Here is a 21,074-nt window from a genome sequence, read left to right on the forward strand (position 1 = left end):
GTGACAGCTTCTCAGACTTTCCTTTTTTGATCATCTTGACAGTTTTGAGAAGTACTGGTCAGATATTTTGAAAAATGTCCCTCAATTGGAGTTTGTCGGGTGCATTTCTCATGGTTAGACCAGGATTATGTGTTTTCAGAAGGAAGACCACAGAGGCTAAAGTGTCATTTTCATCAACTTCATCATAAATTAAACATATCAAGGGTTGATACTATCAACATGACTTATCACTGATGATGTTGACCTTGACCACTTGGCTGAGGTGGTGTTTGTCAGGTTTCTCCAGAGTGAATGATTTTACTGTGAATAATTTTACCCTTTCCTTACTGTATGTACCCTTTGGAAGGAAGTCACCCTGCACAGCCCATGCCCAAGGGTGGAGATTGTGCTCTACTTCTTTGAGGGAGGAGTATCCACAGAAATGATTTGGAATTCTTCTGTTTGGGAGATTTGCCTCTCCCCAATAATTTATTAATTCCATCATTTATTAATATCAGTGTGGATTGTGGGTATTTATTTATTTATTTATTGAGACGGAGTCTCGCTCTGTCGCCCAGGCTGGAGTGCAGTGGTGTGATCTCGGCTCACTGCAAGCTCCACCTCCTGGGCTCAAGTGATTCTCCTGCCTCAGCCTCCCGAGTAGCTGGGACTACAGGTGCCCGCCACCATGCTTGGCTGATTTTTTGTATTTTTAGTAGAGATGGGTTTTGCTGTGTTAGCCAGGATGGTCTTGATCTCCTGACCTCATGATCTGCCCGCCTCGGCCTCCCAAAGTGCTGGGATTACAGGCTTGAGCCACCGCGCCCGGCTGATTATGGGTATTTATTTTGTTCTTTGGGTTATAATCCAATACTATGTTTTTATTTTCTGCTCAAATTGTCAGCTTTGGTCATTGAGAGCTCTTTCCGATGGCTTCTATGTCCTATTTGATATATACCTGCTGGTTTGCTTTGTAAGCACTTGCTTACTTTCTGGCTCTACAAGATACTTCTGGTTCATCCTGTATATTCACTATCCCAGCTGTAGAATCATCCATTTCTAGGTTTTTTAAAACTGGGGAATAGTATTTAGAAACCAAGACCTGGCCGGGTACACTGGCTCATGCCTGTAATCCCAGCACTTTGGGAGGCCGAGGCGGGTGGATCATGAGGTCAGGAGATCGAGACCATCCTGGCTAACACGGTGAAACCCCGTCTCTACTAAAATACAAAAAATTAGCCGGGCGTGGTGGCGGGCGCCTGTAGTCCCAGCTACTGGGGAGGCTGAGGCAGGAGAATGGCGTGAACCCGGGAGGCGGTGCTTGCAGTAAGCCGAGATCGCAGCCAGCAGCCACTGCACTCCAGCCTGGGTGACAGAGCGAGAATCTGCCTCAAAAAAAAATAAAAAATAAAAAAAAATAAAGAAAAGAAACCAAGACCTAGGCTAGGTGTGTTCACTGATGCTGGGTATCATTGTCTCTAGACCCTCTCAGTGAACACGATTAGGAAGTATATACCTACATGTATGTGTAAATATATGTATGTATAGTAACACTTGCATATACACAAATTATAATTACTTCTATATCTGCTTATCAGTATCTATATTAAGCTAAACATGAGTTCATACTGATGTCCTCAAGTCTAATTCAGTACCACGTGGCTCCTTTCAGCCTTTCTCTCTTGCTTGTCTGTAACCTACTCCAAAAGTGACTTGGTTCCCATCATCCACCAACCATTTACCTATTTGCCCAATCCCAGTACGCATGTAGAGTGGTTTCAGAATAGTAGACCTGTACCTCCATGGCTAGCAACTTTATCAACTAGAACACAGTGCTTATATATAGTTCCTTTTATCTTTAGTTTTATAGTTTCCAGCATTTCCAAAGTTACTTCACATCAGCATTTCTTTCCCCCGATACCTTCAGTGAAGTTATATCACACATTTGTAATATAGTTAAAGTCATGCACCACATAATGACATTTGGTCAGTGATGGACTGCACATACAACAATGGTCCCATAAGATTATAACAGAACTGAAAAATTCCTATTAGCTAGTGGCATCATGGCTGCCCTAATGTCATGGCAAAATTACTTTATTTTTAAAATAAATTTAGTGTGTAGCCTAAGGGTACAGTGTTTATAAAGTACACAGTTTATAAAGGACACAATAATGTACAGGCATATCTCAGGCTTTTACATTCACCACTCACTCACTGACTCACCCAGAGCAACTTCCTATGTATGGAAAGTGCCCTATGAAGGAGCACTACTTTAATCTTTTTTTTGAGACAGAGTTTCACTCTTGGGGTTCAGGCTGGAGTGCAATGGCGTGATCTTGCTCACTGCAACCTCTGCCTCCCAGTTCAAGTGATTCTTCTGCCTCAGCCTCCCAAGTAGCTGGGATTACAGGTGCCCTCCATCACACCCGGCTATTTTTGTATTTTTAGTAGAGACAGAGTTCCACCATGCTGGCCAGGCTGGTCTTGAACTCCTGACCTCAGGTGATCCGCCTGCCTCTGCCTCCCAAAGTGCTGGGATTATAGGCGTGAGCCACCACGCCCGGCCATTTCAATCTTTTATAGCATATTTTTACTGCACCTTCATATGTTTAGATATGGATTAGGCACACAAATACCATTAAGTTAAAATTGCCTACAGCATTCAGTATGGTAACATGCTCTAGGGGTTCACAGCCTAGGAACAATAGGCTCTCCCATCTAGGTTTGTGTAAGTACACTCTACGATGTTCACACCATGACAAAATCACCTAATGACACATTTTTCAGAATGTGTCCCTGTCATTAAGAGATGCATGCCTGTTTATTCTTTTTTTTTTTTCTTTTCTTTTTTTGAGACAGGGTCTCACTTTGTTGCCCAGTCTGGAGTGCAGTGGTGTGAACACAGGCTCACTGTAACCTCAACCTCCCAAGCTCAAGCAATCCTGCCACCTCAGTCCCCCAAGTAGCTGGGACTACAGTTGTGCACCACTACGCCCGGCTAATTTTTTTTTTTTTTTTTTTTTTTTGTATAGACAGGGTATTACTATCTTACCCAGGCTATGACTGTATATTCTTTTGTCACAATCTGCATTTCATCCTAGAATTCTGTTCTGTTGGTTGATTTTTTTCAAATTTGCATATATTATTTTATGCTATGGAGTCCTTTGGGTTTTGACAAATGGATGGTTTTGTTTGTTTGTTTGTTAGTTTTGACGGAATTTCACTCCTGTCGTCCAGGCTGGAGTGCAGTGGCATGATGTTGGCTCACTGCAAGGTCCACCTCCCGAGTTCAAGCGATTCTCCTGCCTCAACCTCTCAAGCAACTGGGATTACAGGCGTCTGCCACCATGCCCAGCTAATTTTTTGTATTTTTAGTAGAGACAGGGTTTCACCATGTTGGCCAGGCTGGTCTCGAACTCCTGACCTTATGATCCTCCCACCTTGGCTTCCCAAAGTGCTGGGATTACAGGCGTGAGCCACTGCTCCCAGCCAATGGATGGTATTATTAACCACCACTACAGTACCATACAGAATAGTTTCATAGCCCTAAAAAAACATGTGCTTCACCTAGTCAACCCTCATCCTTCTGCAAACCCATGGCAACCACTGATTTGCTCATTGTCTCTATAGTTTTGTCTTTCCAGAATGTCATAAAATGGAATCATACAGTATGCAACCTTCTCAGATTGACTTCTTTCACCTAGCAATACACATTTAAGGCATTCCCATGTTGTTTTGTGTATTGTTTCTTTCATCACTGAATAAAAAATTATCCATTTTAGTTAAACTTTGAAAAGCAGATCTTAAGACAAAAATTTGAGTGCAAGTAGTTGATTTGGGAGATAATCCCAGGAGACACCGGAGGAGGATTTAGGAGGTGATCAAGTCAGTTGCCACGGTGCACAACTGAAGCTCACACCCAAGGCCAGCTGGGAGGGAGTAATGCCAACTCTCTAACCTTCATTGGAACATTTTGTCTCGGGGCAGTAAGCCTGGCACCTCTGCTTGCCCTAGGCACAGACCCTGCATGTCCCCACAACCACCCTGAAAGAAGCACAGGTGTTTGCAGTGAGCAGTCATCTGAGAATAGAGGCCAGTGCTGAGAAACTGGGCTTGGAGAGCGTACCTGCAATGTCTATTACAAGAGGTGAGCAATATTAACAGAAGAAAGATTTCTCTTCTAGATTCCACTCTAAAGAGTCTGAAAATCTAACTGAGGATTGCTGGGTACCCTGCCAAGATAGAGCTGTGAGCAGTGGTCCTACTCTGACCACTTCTGACTTTCTTTTTTTCTTTTTTTTGAGACGGAGTCTCACTCTGTCACCCAGGCTGGAGTGCAGTGGCCAGATCTCAGCTCACTGCAAGTTCCACCTCCCGGGTTTACGCCATTCTCCTGCGTCAGCCTCCCGAGTAGCTGGGACTACAGGCGCCGCCACCTCGCCCGGCTAGTTTTTTGTATTTTTTAGTAGAGACGGGGTTTCACCGTGTTTGCCAGGATGGTCTCGATCTCCTGACCTTGTGATCCGCCCGTCTCGGCCTCCCAAAGTGCTGGGATTACAGGCTTGAGCCACCGCGCCTGGCCCTGACTTTCTAGTCTAATGTTTAAAGCTCTCTGGTGTGAGTATTTACTGAAAAATTCCATTTGGAGCTGCTTTGGTAAGATTCAGGGTAGGTGTAAGTTTGTTGATGTTTTAATACAAATATACTACTAAAAAGACTTAACAAATGCATATGGCTGCTGGCCATAGTTCATGGTGTAAAGACGTTGCCCTCTGCTTGCTGTTCTTTGAATCTATCAACGCCCACCTTCCAAAGAAGCCAGGCAAGTGAGCAGACTGCTAAAGGCTACACCTGCCTTCAGAACAAATGGATCCACAATGGAGTGGAGCAGGTAGAAAGAAGCAAAGCAGCAGGCCCCAGGAATCATCTTTTTTCTTTTTTTTTGAGATGGAGTCTCGCTCTGTCGCCCAGGCTGGAGTGCAGTGGCCAGATCTCGGCTCACTGCAAACTCCACCTCCCGGGTTTACGCCATTCTCCTGCCTCAGCCTCCCGAGTAGCTGGGACTACAGGCGCCCGCCACCTCGCCCGGCTAGTTTTTTGCATTTTTTAGTAGAGACGGGGTTTCACCGTGTTAGCCAGGATGGTCTCGATCTCCTGACCTTCTGATCCGCCCGTCTCGGCCTCCCAAAGTGCTGGGATTACAGGCTTGAGCCACCGTGCCCGGCAGGAATCATCTTTTAGTGTATTGTAGCTTCGATGTTCAGACAATGTTTAGATGTTCAGACAGATGGTCAATACTGGCTTTCCTGGGAAGGGCCCGAGCTCATTCTCACCATAAGTGAATGTGGCACTCAGCAGGCCCTTAATGCATGAATGAATAAAGGCATGGATGGATTACAGCTTGTATAATGGAAAACAGTTGAAGATGGTTTATACTAAAACACTTAATTTAAAAAATATTTTTGCTAAAATGACCTTTATGAACATCTGGCAGACCACCATCTCCACCTTAGCCTCTGAGTAAAGAGAAAGGAGAATCACTATATATTGCGTGTATCAAAACATCACTATCTACCCCAAAAATTTGTACAATTATTATGTGTTAATTTAAAAAAATAAAATAAAGGAAATTGGAGAGAGGTGAAAGGCACTATTCCCATGTTTCCAGTAATCCAAAGTTTAAAATCATAATATTGAAAAACAAATGTTTAAACCAAAAAAAGAGTAAAATGTCACAGATTAACACAGTCCTGTCAGCACCACACATTTAATGAAACGATGTCATATGGTACAAATCTCTCCTTCCCAGTCCAAATACAGGCTTCTTGAGGGTGAGATACGCCTTGGAATCTGCAGTCTTTACATCCCATTGTGGAATAACCGAGACACTCAACGAAAACTTGCACAATAGGATCAAAGTGCCCATACCTTGTGAGCTTTTCTTTTTTGACTCGCGAAGGAAATCACAGTTAACTTCCTGGTCTCCTGCTACAACACTGAGTGTAGAAAAGAAAAACGACATTTTAATACTAGACTCATGATGTTTAGTGCAAAGAATGCACTATCTCTGGTAAACACAATTTGACTCTAACTTATAGGCTAACCTGCTGCCCCTAATTCTGTCGTGACTATGATTCCTCCTGGGGATATCCAGGAAAGCCTCCTAAAACTGCTTCCCAGCCTCCGAGGCAGGGTGGTTTATTGCCAGGCAGAGAGGAGCCTTCCAGTTAGGAGAAAGCAACCAGGGTGTGACGTGGGCAGGAGCAGGGACCCTGGGCAGCAATGGGGCTGGGATGGAGCCTGGGCTAAATGAAAGGGGCATTTCACCACAGGTTACAGAGTTGCAATTTTACTTAATTTGCAAGAAGAGTCTCACAGACAGTTTTCAGGAAATGATACAATTTGCTCTGTACCTGTATCACTCCCTGCTAGCATATTCTATGCTAGCTCTGAGAGTCAAAGATAACATTCAAAGAGATCTATTGAGAAACTATCACAATAATCAAGATAGAATATATTAAAAGCCTATGCTAGGACAGTGGAAAGAAGGTGAAAAGCTTTGAGAAATTCAGAAATAGAATTTCCATGGTTTGGTCAGTGCTTGAAAGGAGCTGAAACTGGCCCTCAAATTTGAAGCCTGAGCCTCTGAGAGAATGCAGCACAGGAATGGCATTGCTAACAAGGTGCAACACCATTTGCATGCCAGAGGGGACTCCAGCACACCCGTTCCGCAGCTGGAAATCAAGCTCTGATCTCGGGAAAGCAGTCAGGCTAGACAATAGTTTAGAAGCAGCCAGACACCCAGAGGCAGCAGTTGAAGCCATAAAGTTGGATGAAATCAGAAGGAAGGTGGTGTACTGAGGAGGAATAGGAACACACATTTGCAGGAAGTACCTGCATTTAAGCTCCAAGAAGAGCCAGCAAAGGAAAATGAAAAGGGCAGTAAAAGAAGCGCAGAAACCACAGAGGCAGCTTCTGGGCTGGAGAAGGAGTGTCCAGGAGGGAGGGAGGGGCCCACAGCTTTACCTGCCCTCTGGGAGTGCGAGTGGAAAGAGGGGATAGGCTTTGAAAGTGCAGAGCTGGGGGAGGGACCGAATTCAGGTGATCAAGTGAGTACATCATGATTCTCATTTAAGAATGTATTTAGTGAGAAGGGAAGAGAGGGTAGCTTGGAGGAGAAAAAAAGACAGCTGATCAAAACCAGAGAAGATTTATGCATATAGGTAGGTTGATGGGAGGGGTGAAACAGTGCAGGGGTGATTTTAAGATGAAAATAGAAACAAGTAAGCAAAAAGCCTGGGGCGTGCCTTAGCAATGAGAGAAAAAGTACGCGCACATCCAGAGAGAAGCGAAGTGAAGGAGAACCCAACCGACAAAGCTGCCACCTACGGTCCGCCAGACCCACCTGGGGACACCCGTTTGGGCACTGGGTTCTCAGAAGCTAATTCAGGGCCTCAGACCCTACAAAGTCAAGATGGCTGGATGGACCCTGATGCATGAGTCATTTCAAAAAAGCCAGTTAAGAGCTTCACTGAGGGTTGAGTAATGATTTCAACATCAAGGTCAGGGATACAGAAAAGATCAATCAAGCTGCCCAAGCGGTAGGGTCACGGAGAGTCACCCCAGCAGTTTTGGATCAGACCTTCCCATCAAAGCAGCAAGTCTCCTTTTATTGGGTGATTCAGCTCTTCCAGCCTGAGCTGGTTAACCCTTAACTCCCCTGTTGGAACTTACTCCTGAGATGCAAGAATGGGTTTTGGAATAGGACACAGGACGAACCTCCACATAAATGCACTTGCCCTCCTTACATCCCTTAAGTTCTCCATGTTCCTTCTGTAAAAAGAGAACAATTTCGCATCTATCTCAGATTTGTTTTGCGGATAACATGAAATACAATTTGAAAGTAGCTCCTGGGAAATTTTCACTAATCATGGATCTCCTTTTCTTCATTCTTTGACTATGTGCAGCACTTACAATGAGAGGAAAGAAAGGAGAAAACAGTAGTAGCTAATCTTGGACTTCTGTCTCTCTTGATCAGAAAGTCTTGGGTAACTTTCCTAACCTCCTGTGTCTGCGTTTCCTCACTTGTAAAGTGGAGATAATGGTGTCTGCCTCATAAAGGCTGTTGTAAAGATAAAAAGAGATAATATGATGCAAAGCCCCTAGAACTGCGTCTGGCACGTAGCAAGCCCCTGTATTCATGATGGCTGTAACTGTTTTTGAGCTCTTACTTGGTGCCAGGGTCATAATAATTCTTCTGTAGCATCGACCCCATGGCTCCACTTGGGAGGCACCATGAGTGTGTCGCTTTCCATGTGAATAGCATTCCGAAGAGCTGCCTGGGGCGCCCCACGTGAGAGCCTCATCACACGCACCCTCTCACTTGGTCCTCAGGACACACCCAGGGACAAATACCACAGGCTGACAATACTTTATACTTTGGGGGCAGATGTTTTCAGAATTCAGAACTTTGGATTTTACAAAGTAAAAGAGTATATCTATCACAGAACATTCCAGCAGTCAGGGGGAGGATCCTATCATCAAATACAGTAGTATTTCTGCAGCTAGATACACAAATACTCACTCCTGGTTGGATAAATAATGATTATAAATAGCATCACTTCAGTTCAGGTTTGGTCCCGCTGCCAAATGGGTCCATGTCAAACTCAGGGGGAAAAAATCTGTTTACAAAGTTTTTTGGATTCTAGAAGTGTGTATATGTGTGCTTATGAATTACTACCTGCATTTTACATATGAGGAAACTGAGGCTTAGAGGGACCCATCTGCCAGAGGTCTCACTGCCAGCAAATTACAGAGCTGGGAGCCAGACATGGGTGGTCTGACTCCAGATGTCTTAATCTGCACACTGCATTGCCTCCCAAAAAAAGAAAAAGGAAGAGAACAACAAAAAAAGAATGTACCAATTAAAAACCACAATGAGATACCATCTCATGCCAGTCAGGATGGTGATTATTAAAAAGTCAGGAAACAATAGATACTGGCGAGGCTGTGGAGAAATAGGAACGCTTTTACACTGTTGGTGAGAGTGTTAGTTCAACCATTGTGGAAGACAGTGCGACGATTCCTCAAGGATCTAGAACCAGAAATACCGTTTGACTCAGCAATCCCATTGCTGAGTATATACACAAATGATTATAAATCATTCTACTATAAAGACACACACACACCCCTATGTCTATTGCAGCACTATTTACAATAGCAAAGACTTGGAACCAACCCAAATGCCCATCAATGATAGACTGGATAAAGAAAATGTGGCACATATACACCATGGAATACTATGCAGCCATAACAAAGAATGAGTTTGTGTCCTTTTCAGGGACATGGATGAAGCTGGAAGCCATCATTCTCAGCAAACTATCACAGGAACAGAAAACCAAACACTGCATATTCTCACTCATGAGTGGGAGTTGGACAATGAGAACACAGACACAGGGAGGGGTACAACACACCCCAGGGCCTATTGTGGGGTGGGGGGTAAAGGGGAGGGACAGCATTAGAACAAATACCTAATGCATGCAGGGCTTAAAACCTAGATGATGGGTCAACAGGTGCAGCAAACCACCGTGGCACGTGTATACCTTGGTAACAAACCTGCACATTCTGCACATGTATTCTGAAACTTAAAGTACCAAAATAAATAAATAAATAAATAAATAAATAAATAAATAAATAAATTAAAAAAAGAATGTAGCAACTAAGAGGACAGGGAAAAAGAACCCTTCCCGGCTTCAGGGCAAAGGCTGAAGCCTATGGCATCATCATAACCACTCAGTTCCCTGTCCTAAGTGTCTTGCAATCAGTATTTTCACTTCACGTTGACATTAACCTCGTGATGTGGATACTATTCCCATTTACAAGAGGTAACTGAGGTTCACAGAAACCAAGTAACTTGCTCAGAAACATTTGATGAGTAAGGGGTGGGGCTGACTCCCCAGTCTCTGGTTCCTACCCATGTGGTCAGAGTGCCTCCTCCAGTCACGCTGCCCTGTCTGCAGTTGAAAGAACTCCTCATTCTTGCCATTCTCAGTTGTCTTGTCTTTCCCCTTCTGTTTGTTCCCTCCTTTGTAAGTTTGGTAATTGCAGAAATCTCATGGAGCATGAAAAACTAGTCCACCACCCGACTCATAGTAGCACTCAATAAACACTTGTTGGATGGATGGACGGATGGACAATTTTACAAAGATAGGTGATAAGGTGCTCATCCAGGAACTCATGAGTTTTCTGTCCCCCAACACACCCTCCCTCATTGCCAGATGTATAGTAGGTTAGACCAGAATGATCCCACATCCCAGCGTGCGCAGAACTAGCCTTTACTCCTGCTGTCCCAGCAGCGCTGTTCACTCTCTAAAGTGTCCCAGACTAGGGGAAGAGTCTGGAACTAAACAGAAGATTCAGGAACCTAAAAGGGCAAGCGTGGGTGAAGTTGCTGTAAAGACACACTCCTCCCACCACCCTCCTCCCACTGGCTGCAGCAAGAAAAGCACTGGAGAGGCCCAGGCAGCTGACACTCAGATGCCATCTAGGTAAGGCCCTGAAAGGCAGGCCCAGCCCCAGCTCTCCAAAAGGGATCCAGTCCCAGCTCTCCACCACCTCCTGGAAGGGGACCCATCTCTAGTTCTCTAACACCTCCTGGAAAGGGACCCAGCCCCAGCTTTTCACCACCTCCTGGAAGGGAGCCCATCTCCAGCTGTCCACCACTTCCTGGAAGGGGACCCATCTCCAGCTCTCCACTACCCCATGGAAGGGATGCATCTCCAGCTCTCCACCACCTCCTGGAAGTGACTCATCTCCAGCTCTCTGCCACCTCCTGCAGGGGACCCATCTCCAGCCCTCTGCCACCTCCTGGAAGGGGACCCACATCTCCAGCTGATATGGTTTGGTTGTGTCGCCACCCAAATCTCCTCTTGAATTGTACCTTCCACAATTCCCATGTGTCATGGGAGGAACCCAGTGGGACCTGACTGAATTATGGGGGCAGGTCTTTCCTGTGTTGCACTGAATTATGGGGGCAGGTCTTTCCTGTGTTGTTCTCATGATGGTGAGTGGGTCTCATAAGATCTGATGGTTTTAAAATGGAAATTTCTTTCTACAAGCTCTCTCTTTGCCTGCTGCCATCCATGTAAGATGTGACTTGCTTTTTGCCTTCCACCATGATTGTGAGACCTCCCCAGCCATGTGGAACTGTAAGTCCATTAAAATTCTTTCTTTTGTAAATTGCCTAGTGTCGGGTATGTCTTTATCAGCAGCATGAAAATGGACTAATACATTGAATTGGTACCAGGAGTGGGGTGCTTCTGAAAAGATAGCCAAAAACATGGAAGCAACTTTGGAACTGGGTAATAGGCAGAGATTGGAACAGTTTGGAGGGCTCAGAAGAAGATGGGAACATGTGGGAAAGTTTGGAACTTCCTAGAGGCTTGTTGAATGGCTTTGCCCAAAATGCTGATAGCAATATGGACAATAAAGTCCAGGCAGAGGTGGTCTTAGACGGAGATGAGGAACTTGTTGGTAACTGGAGCAAAAGTGGCTCTTGTTATGTTGTAGCAAAGAGACTGGCAGCATTTTGCCCTTGCCCTAGAGATTTGTGAAATTTTGAACTTGAGAGAGATGATTTAGGGTATTTGGTGGGAGAAATTTCTAAGCACAAAAGCATTCAAGAGGTGACTTGGGTGCTGTTAAAGGCATTTGGTTTTATAAGGGAAGCAGAGCATAAAAGTTTAGAAAAGTTGCAGCCTGGCAATGTGATAGAAAATAAAATCCCATTTTCTAAGGAGAAATCCAAGCTGGCTGCAGAAATTTGCATAAGTAATGAGGACCCAAATGTTAATCCCCAGGACAACGGGGAAAATGTCTCCAGGGCATGTCAGAGGTCTTGACAGCAGTCCCTCCCATCACAGGCCTGGAGGTCTAGGAGGAAAAGTGGTTTCGTGGCAAGGCCTAGGGTCCCTGTGCTGTGTGCAGTGTAGGGACTTGGTGCCCTGTGTCCCAGCTGCTCCAGCTGTGGCTGAAAGGGGCCAATGTAGAGCTCAGGCTGTGGTTTCAGGGGGTGCAAAGCTCAAGCCTTAGCAGCTTCCATGTGGTGTTGAGCCTGCCAGAGCACAGAAGTCAAGAATTGAGGTTTAGGAACCACTGCGTAGATTTCAGAAGATGTATGGAAATGCCTGGATGCCCAGGCAGAAGTTTGCTGTAGGGGTGGGGCCCTCATGGAGAACCTCTGCTAGGGCAGTGGAGAAGGGAAATGTGAGGTGAGAGCCCTCACACAAAGTCTGTACTGGGGCATCACCTAGTGGAGCTCTGAGAAGAGGGCCACTGTCCTCCAGACCCCAGAATGGTAGATCCACGGCCAGCTTGTACCATGCACCTGGAAAAGCTGCAGACACTCAACACCAGCCTGTGAAAGCAGCCAGGAGGGAGGCTGTACCCTGCAAAGGCACAGGGGCAGAACTGCCCAAGACCATGGGAACTCCCCTCTTGCATTAGCTTGACCTGGATGTGAGACATGGAGTCAAAGGAGATCATTTTGGAACTTTAAGATTTGACTGCCCTGCCGGATTTTGGACTTGCATGGGCCCTGTACCCCCTTTGTTTTGGAAAATTTCTCCCATTTGGAATGGCTGTATTTATCCAATGCCTGTACCCTCATTGTATCTAGGAAGTAACTAACTTGCTTTTGATTTTACAGGTTCACAGGTGGAAGGGACCAGATGAGACGCTGGACTGTGGACTTTTGAGTTAATGCTGAAATGAGTTAATACTTCAGGGGACTGTTGGGAAGGCATGATTTATTTTGAAATGTGAGGACATGAGATTTGGAAGGGGCCAGGGAAGAGTGATATGGTTTGGCTATGCCCTCACCCAAATCTCATCTTGAATTCTAACTCCCATAATTCTCACATGTAATGGGAGGAACCCAGTGGGAGGTGACTGAATAATGGGGGAGGGTATTTACCGTACTGTTCTTGTGATGGTGAGTGGGTCTCATGAGATCTGATGGTTTTAAAACGAGAGTTTCCTACACAAGCTCTCTTTTTGCCTATTGCCATCCACGTAAGATGTGACTTGCTCTTTCTTGCCTTCCACCATGATTGTGAGACCTCCCCAGCCGTGTGGAACTGTAAGTCCAATAAACATCTTTCTTTTGTAAATTGTCTAGTCTTGGGTATGTCTTTATTAGCAGAATGAAAACGAACTAATACACCAGCTCTCCACCACCTCCTGGAAGGGACCCATCTCCAGCTCTCCACCACTTCCTGGAAAGGGACCCATCTCCAGCTCTTCATCACCTTTTGGAAGGGGACTCATCTCCAGTCCTCTACCACCTCCTGGAAGGCACCCATCTCCAGCTCTCCACCACCTCCTAGAAGGGACCCATCTCCAGCTCTCCACCACCTCCTAGAAGGGACCCATCTCCAGCTCTCTACCACCTCCTAGAAGGGACCCATCTCCAGCTCTTCATCACCTTTTGGAAGGGGACTTATCTCCAGTTCTCTACCACCTCCTGGAAGGCACCCATCTCCAGCTCTCCACCACCTCCTAGAAGGGACCCATCTCCAGCTCTCTACCACCTCCTAGAAGGGACCCATCTCCAGCTCTTCATCACCTTTTGGAAGGGGACTTATCTCCAGTTCTCTACCACCTCCTGGAAGGGACCCATCTCCAGCTCTCCACCACTTCCTGGAAGCAGGGCTGAGCACTGGGCCCCACCCAGGCTGTTACCATGGAGTCATAGCTATGGAGCTAGGAGGTTCACACTCCCATCCAGTATCTCCCAGGTGCTCTAAATGGGGCATGGAAGTGAACCTAGGGAGCCAAGTATATAAGATGCGGGGACAGAGACACCACTGTGGACCCTGTGACCAGAGGTGAGAGTGGGCATGGGGCTGATCACCTGATCACCAGAGACCAGGCTGGATGAATCAGACCTTCACAGAAGGCAAGAGGTGCCAATGAGGGGCAGCAATTAGCACATCCCCTCCCTGTGGGTGCAATAAGCCCTCCAGAAGCTTCAACACATCCTTCTTACCCATTCACTCATCCTGGAAGAAAGGGCAGAGGGTTAATTCCTGACAAGTTGAAGCCTAAGACAACAGAAGCCACTGTGAACAACTGGAAGACTACATTCAGCTTTCTGCATCAGACAGAATGGGGCTCATGCCACATCATGGGGCCATCAAGCAGCACATGGAGAGGCCCACCTGGTAAGGAACGAAGGCTTCCTGCCAACAGCCAGTGAGTGAGCCACCTCAGCAGCAGAATCCCAGCCCCAGTCAAGCCTTCAGATGACTGTAGCCCCAGATGACATCTGAAGACCCCTAACCAGAACCACCTAGCTAAGCCATTTTCAATTTCCTGCCCTCAGAACTGTAAGATAACAATTGTTTATTGTTTTATGCCAATTTAAGTTTGGGGCAAAACAAATGTGTTTTGCAGTAATAGATAATATTTCTGTTATACACACACACATAAAGGTAAAATTAATTTCCAGAAATAGAAAAATAGAATTAGTGTTGGGCAGGCTGAGGAGGGTGGATCACGAGGTCAGGAGATCGAGACCATCCTGGCTAACATGGTGAAATCCCATCTGTACTAAAAATACAAAAAATTAGCCGGGCGAGGTGGCGGGCGCCTGTAGTCCCAGCTACTCAGGAGGCTGAGGCAGGAGAATGGCATGAACCCGGGAGGCAGAGCTTGTAGTGAGTGGAGCTCGTGCCACTGCACTCCAGCCTGGGCGACAGAGTAAGACTCCGTCTCAGGAAAAAAAAAAAAAAGAAAAAAAAAAGAAAATATAATTAGTGGCTCATAGGATATAATTTCAAATGTTTTTGACATACATTGCCAAGCTGCTTTCTAGAAAGATTATACCAATTTATACTCTAACCAGCATATATGGGACTGCCTATTTTCAGGATACCAGGCAACACTTGGTGTTATCTTTTCAGTTTTTAACAGAACACTGGTATGGAAGGGAGAAGATGGCTTCACATATGTACAAAAAGCCAGTTGCTGCAGTTATGTCTAGAAACTTGAGACGAGACACTCTTGGAGATGAATGCTCACAAAATTGGGATGAAGGCTCTCTCCTCTTCCAACCTGCAAGTCTTGCTCTCTGGACAATACCTGCTAGAACAGGAACTATTTGAAGGAACAGGAACTATTTAGAGCAACCGCAGGGAATGCTGGAGTCCAGTTGAACACAGCCTGAGCTCCTTGTCCTTGCTCTCCAGGGCCCCCTCAGTCCACCAGAGTTGTTTTGTAAAAATGTGCAAGTTGCCATGAAGGCCTCCCAGCCTCAGGGCGTAACTCCTCAGACACTGGTTCTATTAAATACACCCCGAGGCGAGACACAACAGTCCCGCGGGAGGGGGTAGTGGGAACCCTGTGCAGAGTGCTATTGACATAGCAAGTCTGGGCTGCACAAAATCTGCCATCTGAATCCAGTCACGGGATTATTTCCAAAACCATCTCCCAAAGTTGCTATACACAGGTAACTGCTTCTTAGGAAATGCAAAAGAAAGGCATGTTTTCTCATAAAATTGGAACACTGGGTCTCTTGGTGGTGGTGGGTGTTTCTAGTTTGATTACATATTGGAAGCATTTCCTAGCAGGGGCCTCGGACAGCGTCTCCAATGCTGAGAACATGAAAGTGCTGTTTCTCTCCTCTTCACCTCCCACTCTCCCAGTTATCTAGATGTCAAATGAAGCTCTGCAGAGAAAACAGAAGCCCTGCAAGGGCATCAATGTGAAAGTGTGTGTGTGTGTTTGTTGGTGGCAGGTAGTGGGGGCTGAGACAACGGAGGAGAGGGGATGGGAGTGAGGATACCTCATCAAAGTAACTGACTTGGCAAATACACGTATGAAATCTTTCTTGCATGTTAAAGAAGTCACCCTCATCCTTTGTTGTTTCTTGTCTCCATTCCCCTTCCTCTCTGAAAAACAAAACACACAAAAAAATGTAAAGGCGAATAAAACACACATGTTGAAATGATCGAATGTTATCCTTTTGTCAAATTGGCTTCATATTTCTATCATGAAGTAAATCCTACAAATGACAGATAGTTACTTTGTTCTCCCTGATCCTGTTCACTTCTCTGCCTTCCCTCAGGTAAGGACCATCATGAAGTTCATGTTTTAATTTCTAATTCTTTTAGCACACAAATACATTCAAAAACAATGTCTGTTGTTCTATGTGAGTTGACATGCATTAGTACTTACTCAGCTGCTTTATTCACTCAGCCAGGGCCACAGGTTGGTTGCCCAGGCTGTGCACTGCACACTTCCTGAGGGTTGCATTCATACAGGCCACTATGATGGCTCTCTTGGGGGTGTGCAGGATAGCAGCCCGCACTCCAAATTCTGTTTTTGAGATCCACGTTGATGCCTGATAGTGAGTTCATTTTCATTACCTGGTAGCTTTCATCATGTGGCTGGGCCACATTTCATTTTTCCATTTCCTTAGTGGAAGGCAACATTTTGCTATTGCAAACAGTGTTTCAGGGAACATCCTTATGCATGCCTGCATATGTACAGGTGCACACATTTCCCTGGGGAATCATCATTCTCTGCTTGAGTTAACTGATTTTTAAAATATGATTCTACTGAACATTGTAATAAGAAAAAGACAAACTTGATAAAACTTAAAATATTTATTAGTATGAATCAGTGTGTGTTAAACCAAAAATAACAGATACAATTGGGCATTGTTGATGGAAATGCTTTACTACAGAACAGAATACATGGTGGAAAGGTCCTAGCTGACTGCAGCGGTGTCTTGTATGTGCAAGAGCTGGGTCCAGCCCAGACAGAAGCTCTTTACAAAAACATGAGAAAAGGGAGCAGTTTGCACAACAGGGCAGTGCCATCGGATTATGGGGTCTGGTTTCGAAACGATGTTAAAACAGTAAGCTAGATACCCAATCGGTCTGAATACAGCTCAGAGCCCTTTAGTTTATAAGCTAGCTCACCATTCAACTTGCCATGAGCATTGCAGAACAGTGAGAACCGGAGCCCACGCAAAAAAGCTCAGTTTCAGCCATCACGTGTCAAGGTCCTTGACTGTAGAGGAAATGTTTCAGTCATCCAAACCTTTCTCAGAAAATGAACTCAGTTTCCACGGGGGCACAGCCCTTATTGTTAGTTAGCTAAAAGTTAGTTTCGGGCCTTCAACCTTTTGGTCTGCAAGGTAACGTCATATTCAACAGCCTAATGTGCCATTTTTAACCATAAAATGGCAAGTCAATTATGTGGCGATGTAAAATGCTTGCACAACTCCACTGCCATTCTCAGAGATTTCCACTGGGAAGCCATCCCTCTGAGAAGCCATGTCTACCTTATATTAACACACGGCTAGGGGCCAAACTCAGCCAGTGAAATGGATTATATGTCACAGTAACACATATACAATCATATTTACACAGATACACATTCATGCCACACATGAAAGAAAAAAAAAAAGGGAGAAGGAACAAATTTTGGAAAACGATGCCAAGGATGCTACATCACATGAAACTACATGACTTTTTTTTAGCAACAGTAATTTCCAGGCCTTTACATAATATTATGTGGTTATGGTTCAATTATTAGACAGCCAGGAAGTAATCCTGAGCCAAAACAAAGGAAGGCTGTAAAGTCTCATTGTAGATAAGACCTCAGCATCCACAGAGAAGGTACAATGTTTATGCAAATCCCAGTGTGCCCAAGTGTGATCTACTCTCTTCACTGACTGCTCTGAGTGCTGATGAGAATATATATATTGTCCTCTGACTGGCTTGAATAGCTAAGGCAATACAGAAAGGTAACAGAGTGGTTTCACATCCTCATGTGCTTTTGAAATAAAACCATGGGCTCATTAGTGGGTAGCTCACTATGTGTGGCTAAGACTAGACATTTTATGCAAAACACAACCACTGCAAACCCAGCCCAAAGATGCAAAACTCTCAGCTAGGATACTTACCCCTCAGCTGAAAACCTGAACAGCTGTCAAGAGATAAACCCAGGTTCTCAGGGAAAACTGGATGAGGAAAGGTTACAAAATAAGCCTGCATGTCAGCTGGAAAGAGGTCACTTCAATTTTCAACTCGATTTTTTTTTTTTTACCTTTGGCAAGGGTATGATCATTTCTTGGCCTGCAAGCACAATCATGCCAACCATTAATGTGGACAAGGTGGAAAAAACCCTAAAAATCCCTGCAAAAGGTCTTGCCAAGACATCCAAATGCCACTTGCTAACGGTTTTTGAGGTACCTATTTGGGAGAGCCAAATGGAACTCTTGAAGCAAAATAAATGTTTTCCAGTCTTCACATCCTAACACTGTCAATGAACTCTCTTAAGTTGAGTGACGTGGAGGCGTGCTGAGTAACTGAAGTGCCAGGTCTTTAATCCAAGCAGCTCACGATCTCTTTCCTGACTTTCACAATATAGATTGTCAATAAAGGTTAGCTGTCCCTTGAATGCTTATGGTAAAGAAGGTACCAGCTGGCCCTGGTTAGCACACAGCATGATTAACCATTTCTGAGCACCGATCCTAATGTCCTTTAAGAATCACCCCCTAATATAAGCCCTGGCAGGAAATCAACTGCTTCTTGATCCCAAGTTTTTATGAACATTAGAATGGTCATAGAATGTGAACTTTCAGTAGGAATCAGTTCTCTTCCTTTCCACACTTTTTTGTCCTTTGCTTCCTTTGGATTCAAACATCTTTAATTCATTGAGCAGACAGGGAATCTGAAAAGCAAGGTTTTCATCGAAGGCCGGCCTCAGGTCCTTGGCATCCCAGGGTCGGGCCTCTGGTTAGCCGTAAAACCCTTCTCCTCAAGCTAGAATCATAAAAATACTTTTTCTGATTTTGTAGTTTTTTTGGGTCTAGAAGTTTAAAGTGCTGATACGTCCCCTGGCTGGCTTTCCTGTAACCTATTATTAATTGTTATTATTAGAAGTTTGCCCAATGATTTAGATTTAAACATTAAATTTAATTCCAGTTAATTCTCTTCCCCTAGATACGGCATCAAGAGATATTCTCTTAGTAAAGTAATACTATGTGCATTAACTTCTCTAAGAGAGGAGGAATGTATTCCTGCGGAGGAGATGCATGTCAGGTGGTCTCTTGAATAACGTGTATATCCTGCATCTCTCACCACTTACATGGTAATTACTTAAATCACTCTTTCAAACTAGGCCACCCGATCCCAAAATTATAGGCAATAATTTAGTTTGATTTGGTTTGTTTGGGTATATATGACCATAACTTAGAAAAATGTTCACCAATTCAAAGTGATGTAGACAACAGTTTCTAATATACTTTTCCTGGCTTCTGTCATAGCTCAAGTCTCAGTCTGAGTGACGCTCTACTGACACTTCTCTGATTTCCTTCTGAAAAGTAATAAATAAAGGCTTGCTTCCAAAGCTAGCTAAAAACTAACCTCCTGAATTAAATTTGCCTTTCAGTGAAGGTTGGTTGGGTAACAAAGGCAATGCCATTGAAGTAGTTACTGGGATTTGGATAGGTGGCACGGGAAATCCGAGTGGAACACCACTTTAGAATCCCACACACATGATAAGGCAGTAAGACATTTGTACATCCAAGAATTTTTAAAGGTTTTTTTTTTTTTTAGCAAAAATGCAACTACTTCCCTTCTGTGTGCATTTCAGACACTAAAGGCCATTTTGTGGTGGTGTGGTGGCTTTTCTCAGGGTTTTCTAAAATCATTTTCAGGAACATTTCCTGCCCCGCCCCCTGCAGGTCTTCCAGGATGCAAAGCCAGTGTGCTCACTCTTCTCAAAGCGAGGTGCCAGGCCACCGAGCATAGGGTCCTTCAGCAGCGCACAGCATGTGGGCTCTGGCTTCTTCAAGTACCACGGACCACGGGCCACGGCCCTTGGGTCAACAGCACCGGCGGCTGGCTTGACTGGTTGGCTTCCCAAGTTTGATCCCATTGTTTCCATTTTCATGGGGGTCCAAGGGTGGGATCTGGCGGCCTAGAACAAAAAGGAGGCCAATGGTGAGTTCCCTTTCCCACAGCCAACACTGCACACACAGATTTTCACCCTGCTTCAACACTCCTGCTTAATGTTTGGGCTCTGCAGAAAATAGAGGTGCTCCTGGAAGGGCTCCTTTCTCCTTCCTTCCTTTCCTCCCTCCCTTCCTTCTTCCTATCCTTTCCTCCCTAGTTCTGCTGCATAAAGCCCAATTCATGGGCTTAGGAAGTTCAGGTGAGGAACAGTCCAGCAGTTTCCCGATGGTGTGGATTTCCTGGGCTAGGAAGATCCACTCCTGGGGGCAGTTCCCACCCAGCCTCTGCTCATCAGCGCACTCTTCCCTCCCTGCCTTCCCACAGACCCGTCCTGATTTAATGAGCAGCTTTCATGGTACCGTGACTTCAACAGTAACAGTGAGTACTCATCCATCTTTTCTGCTTCTCAAAATAGAAATGGATTTGAACTGTAATCTTCCTAGCAATGTCATTTACTAACACTCAGCTCATCATCCCTCGTCCCACCAAGGCATTTAGATCATTAACTGGAAAGCCCTACACAGACACTTTTCATAGGAAACAGGATTTTAATGTCATCCACAAGTAATCTTATTTTACTTAACTTAATTTTAAAAATTATCAGAGAGTCTCTATAAATAAACACAAAATAAAAATTAATCAGGCAATGGAAGGGGCCAGGGAGATGATAGCTAAAGGGTATGGGTTTCTTTATGAGGTGATTATTCTAAAATTGACTGTGCTGATGGCTGCAAGGATCTGTGAATATACCAAACACCACCGCATTCTACACTTGAAATGGGTGAAATGTGTGGTATGTGAATTTCATCTCAATAAAGTTGTTTTCTGAAAAAAGGCAATGCAATCTGGAAATAACCTTAGTAGCTCCCAGTTTTCAAAGATTTTCACAAACACCATCCTCACCTCGCCCTGTGAATTTGATGCAGTGGTCGTTATTATCACCATTTCACTGTGACTCAAGAACTTGAGCGCTTTGCTGAAGGTTCCATCAATACTAGGCAGTAGTAGAGCTGGTGCTTTGATTATAATCTACACCTTGATTTCCTCATGGGTCCCAAGGCC

General features: G+C 44.8%; 1 protein-coding gene across 1 annotated transcript in view; it reads right to left on the reverse strand.

Annotated features, from left to right (window-relative positions):
• Positions 1-16,634: 16,634 nt before the first annotated feature.
• Positions 16,635-21,074, reverse strand: part of RAB31 (RAB31, member RAS oncogene family) — an 83,165-nt gene continuing 78,725 nt past the window's right edge. The window contains exon 6 of the mRNA XM_017853866.1: positions 16,635-19,977. Within this exon, the coding sequence (XP_017709355.1) occupies positions 19,883-19,977 (95 nt within the window). The 3' untranslated portion in view covers positions 16,635-19,882. The remainder of the gene's footprint in view (positions 19,978-21,074) is intronic.

Source organism: Rhinopithecus bieti, unplaced genomic scaffold (assembly GCF_001698545.2).
Source record: "Rhinopithecus bieti isolate Rb0 unplaced genomic scaffold, ASM169854v2 scaffold_35856, whole genome shotgun sequence".
Taxonomy (NCBI): Eukaryota; Metazoa; Chordata; class Mammalia; order Primates; family Cercopithecidae; genus Rhinopithecus; species Rhinopithecus bieti.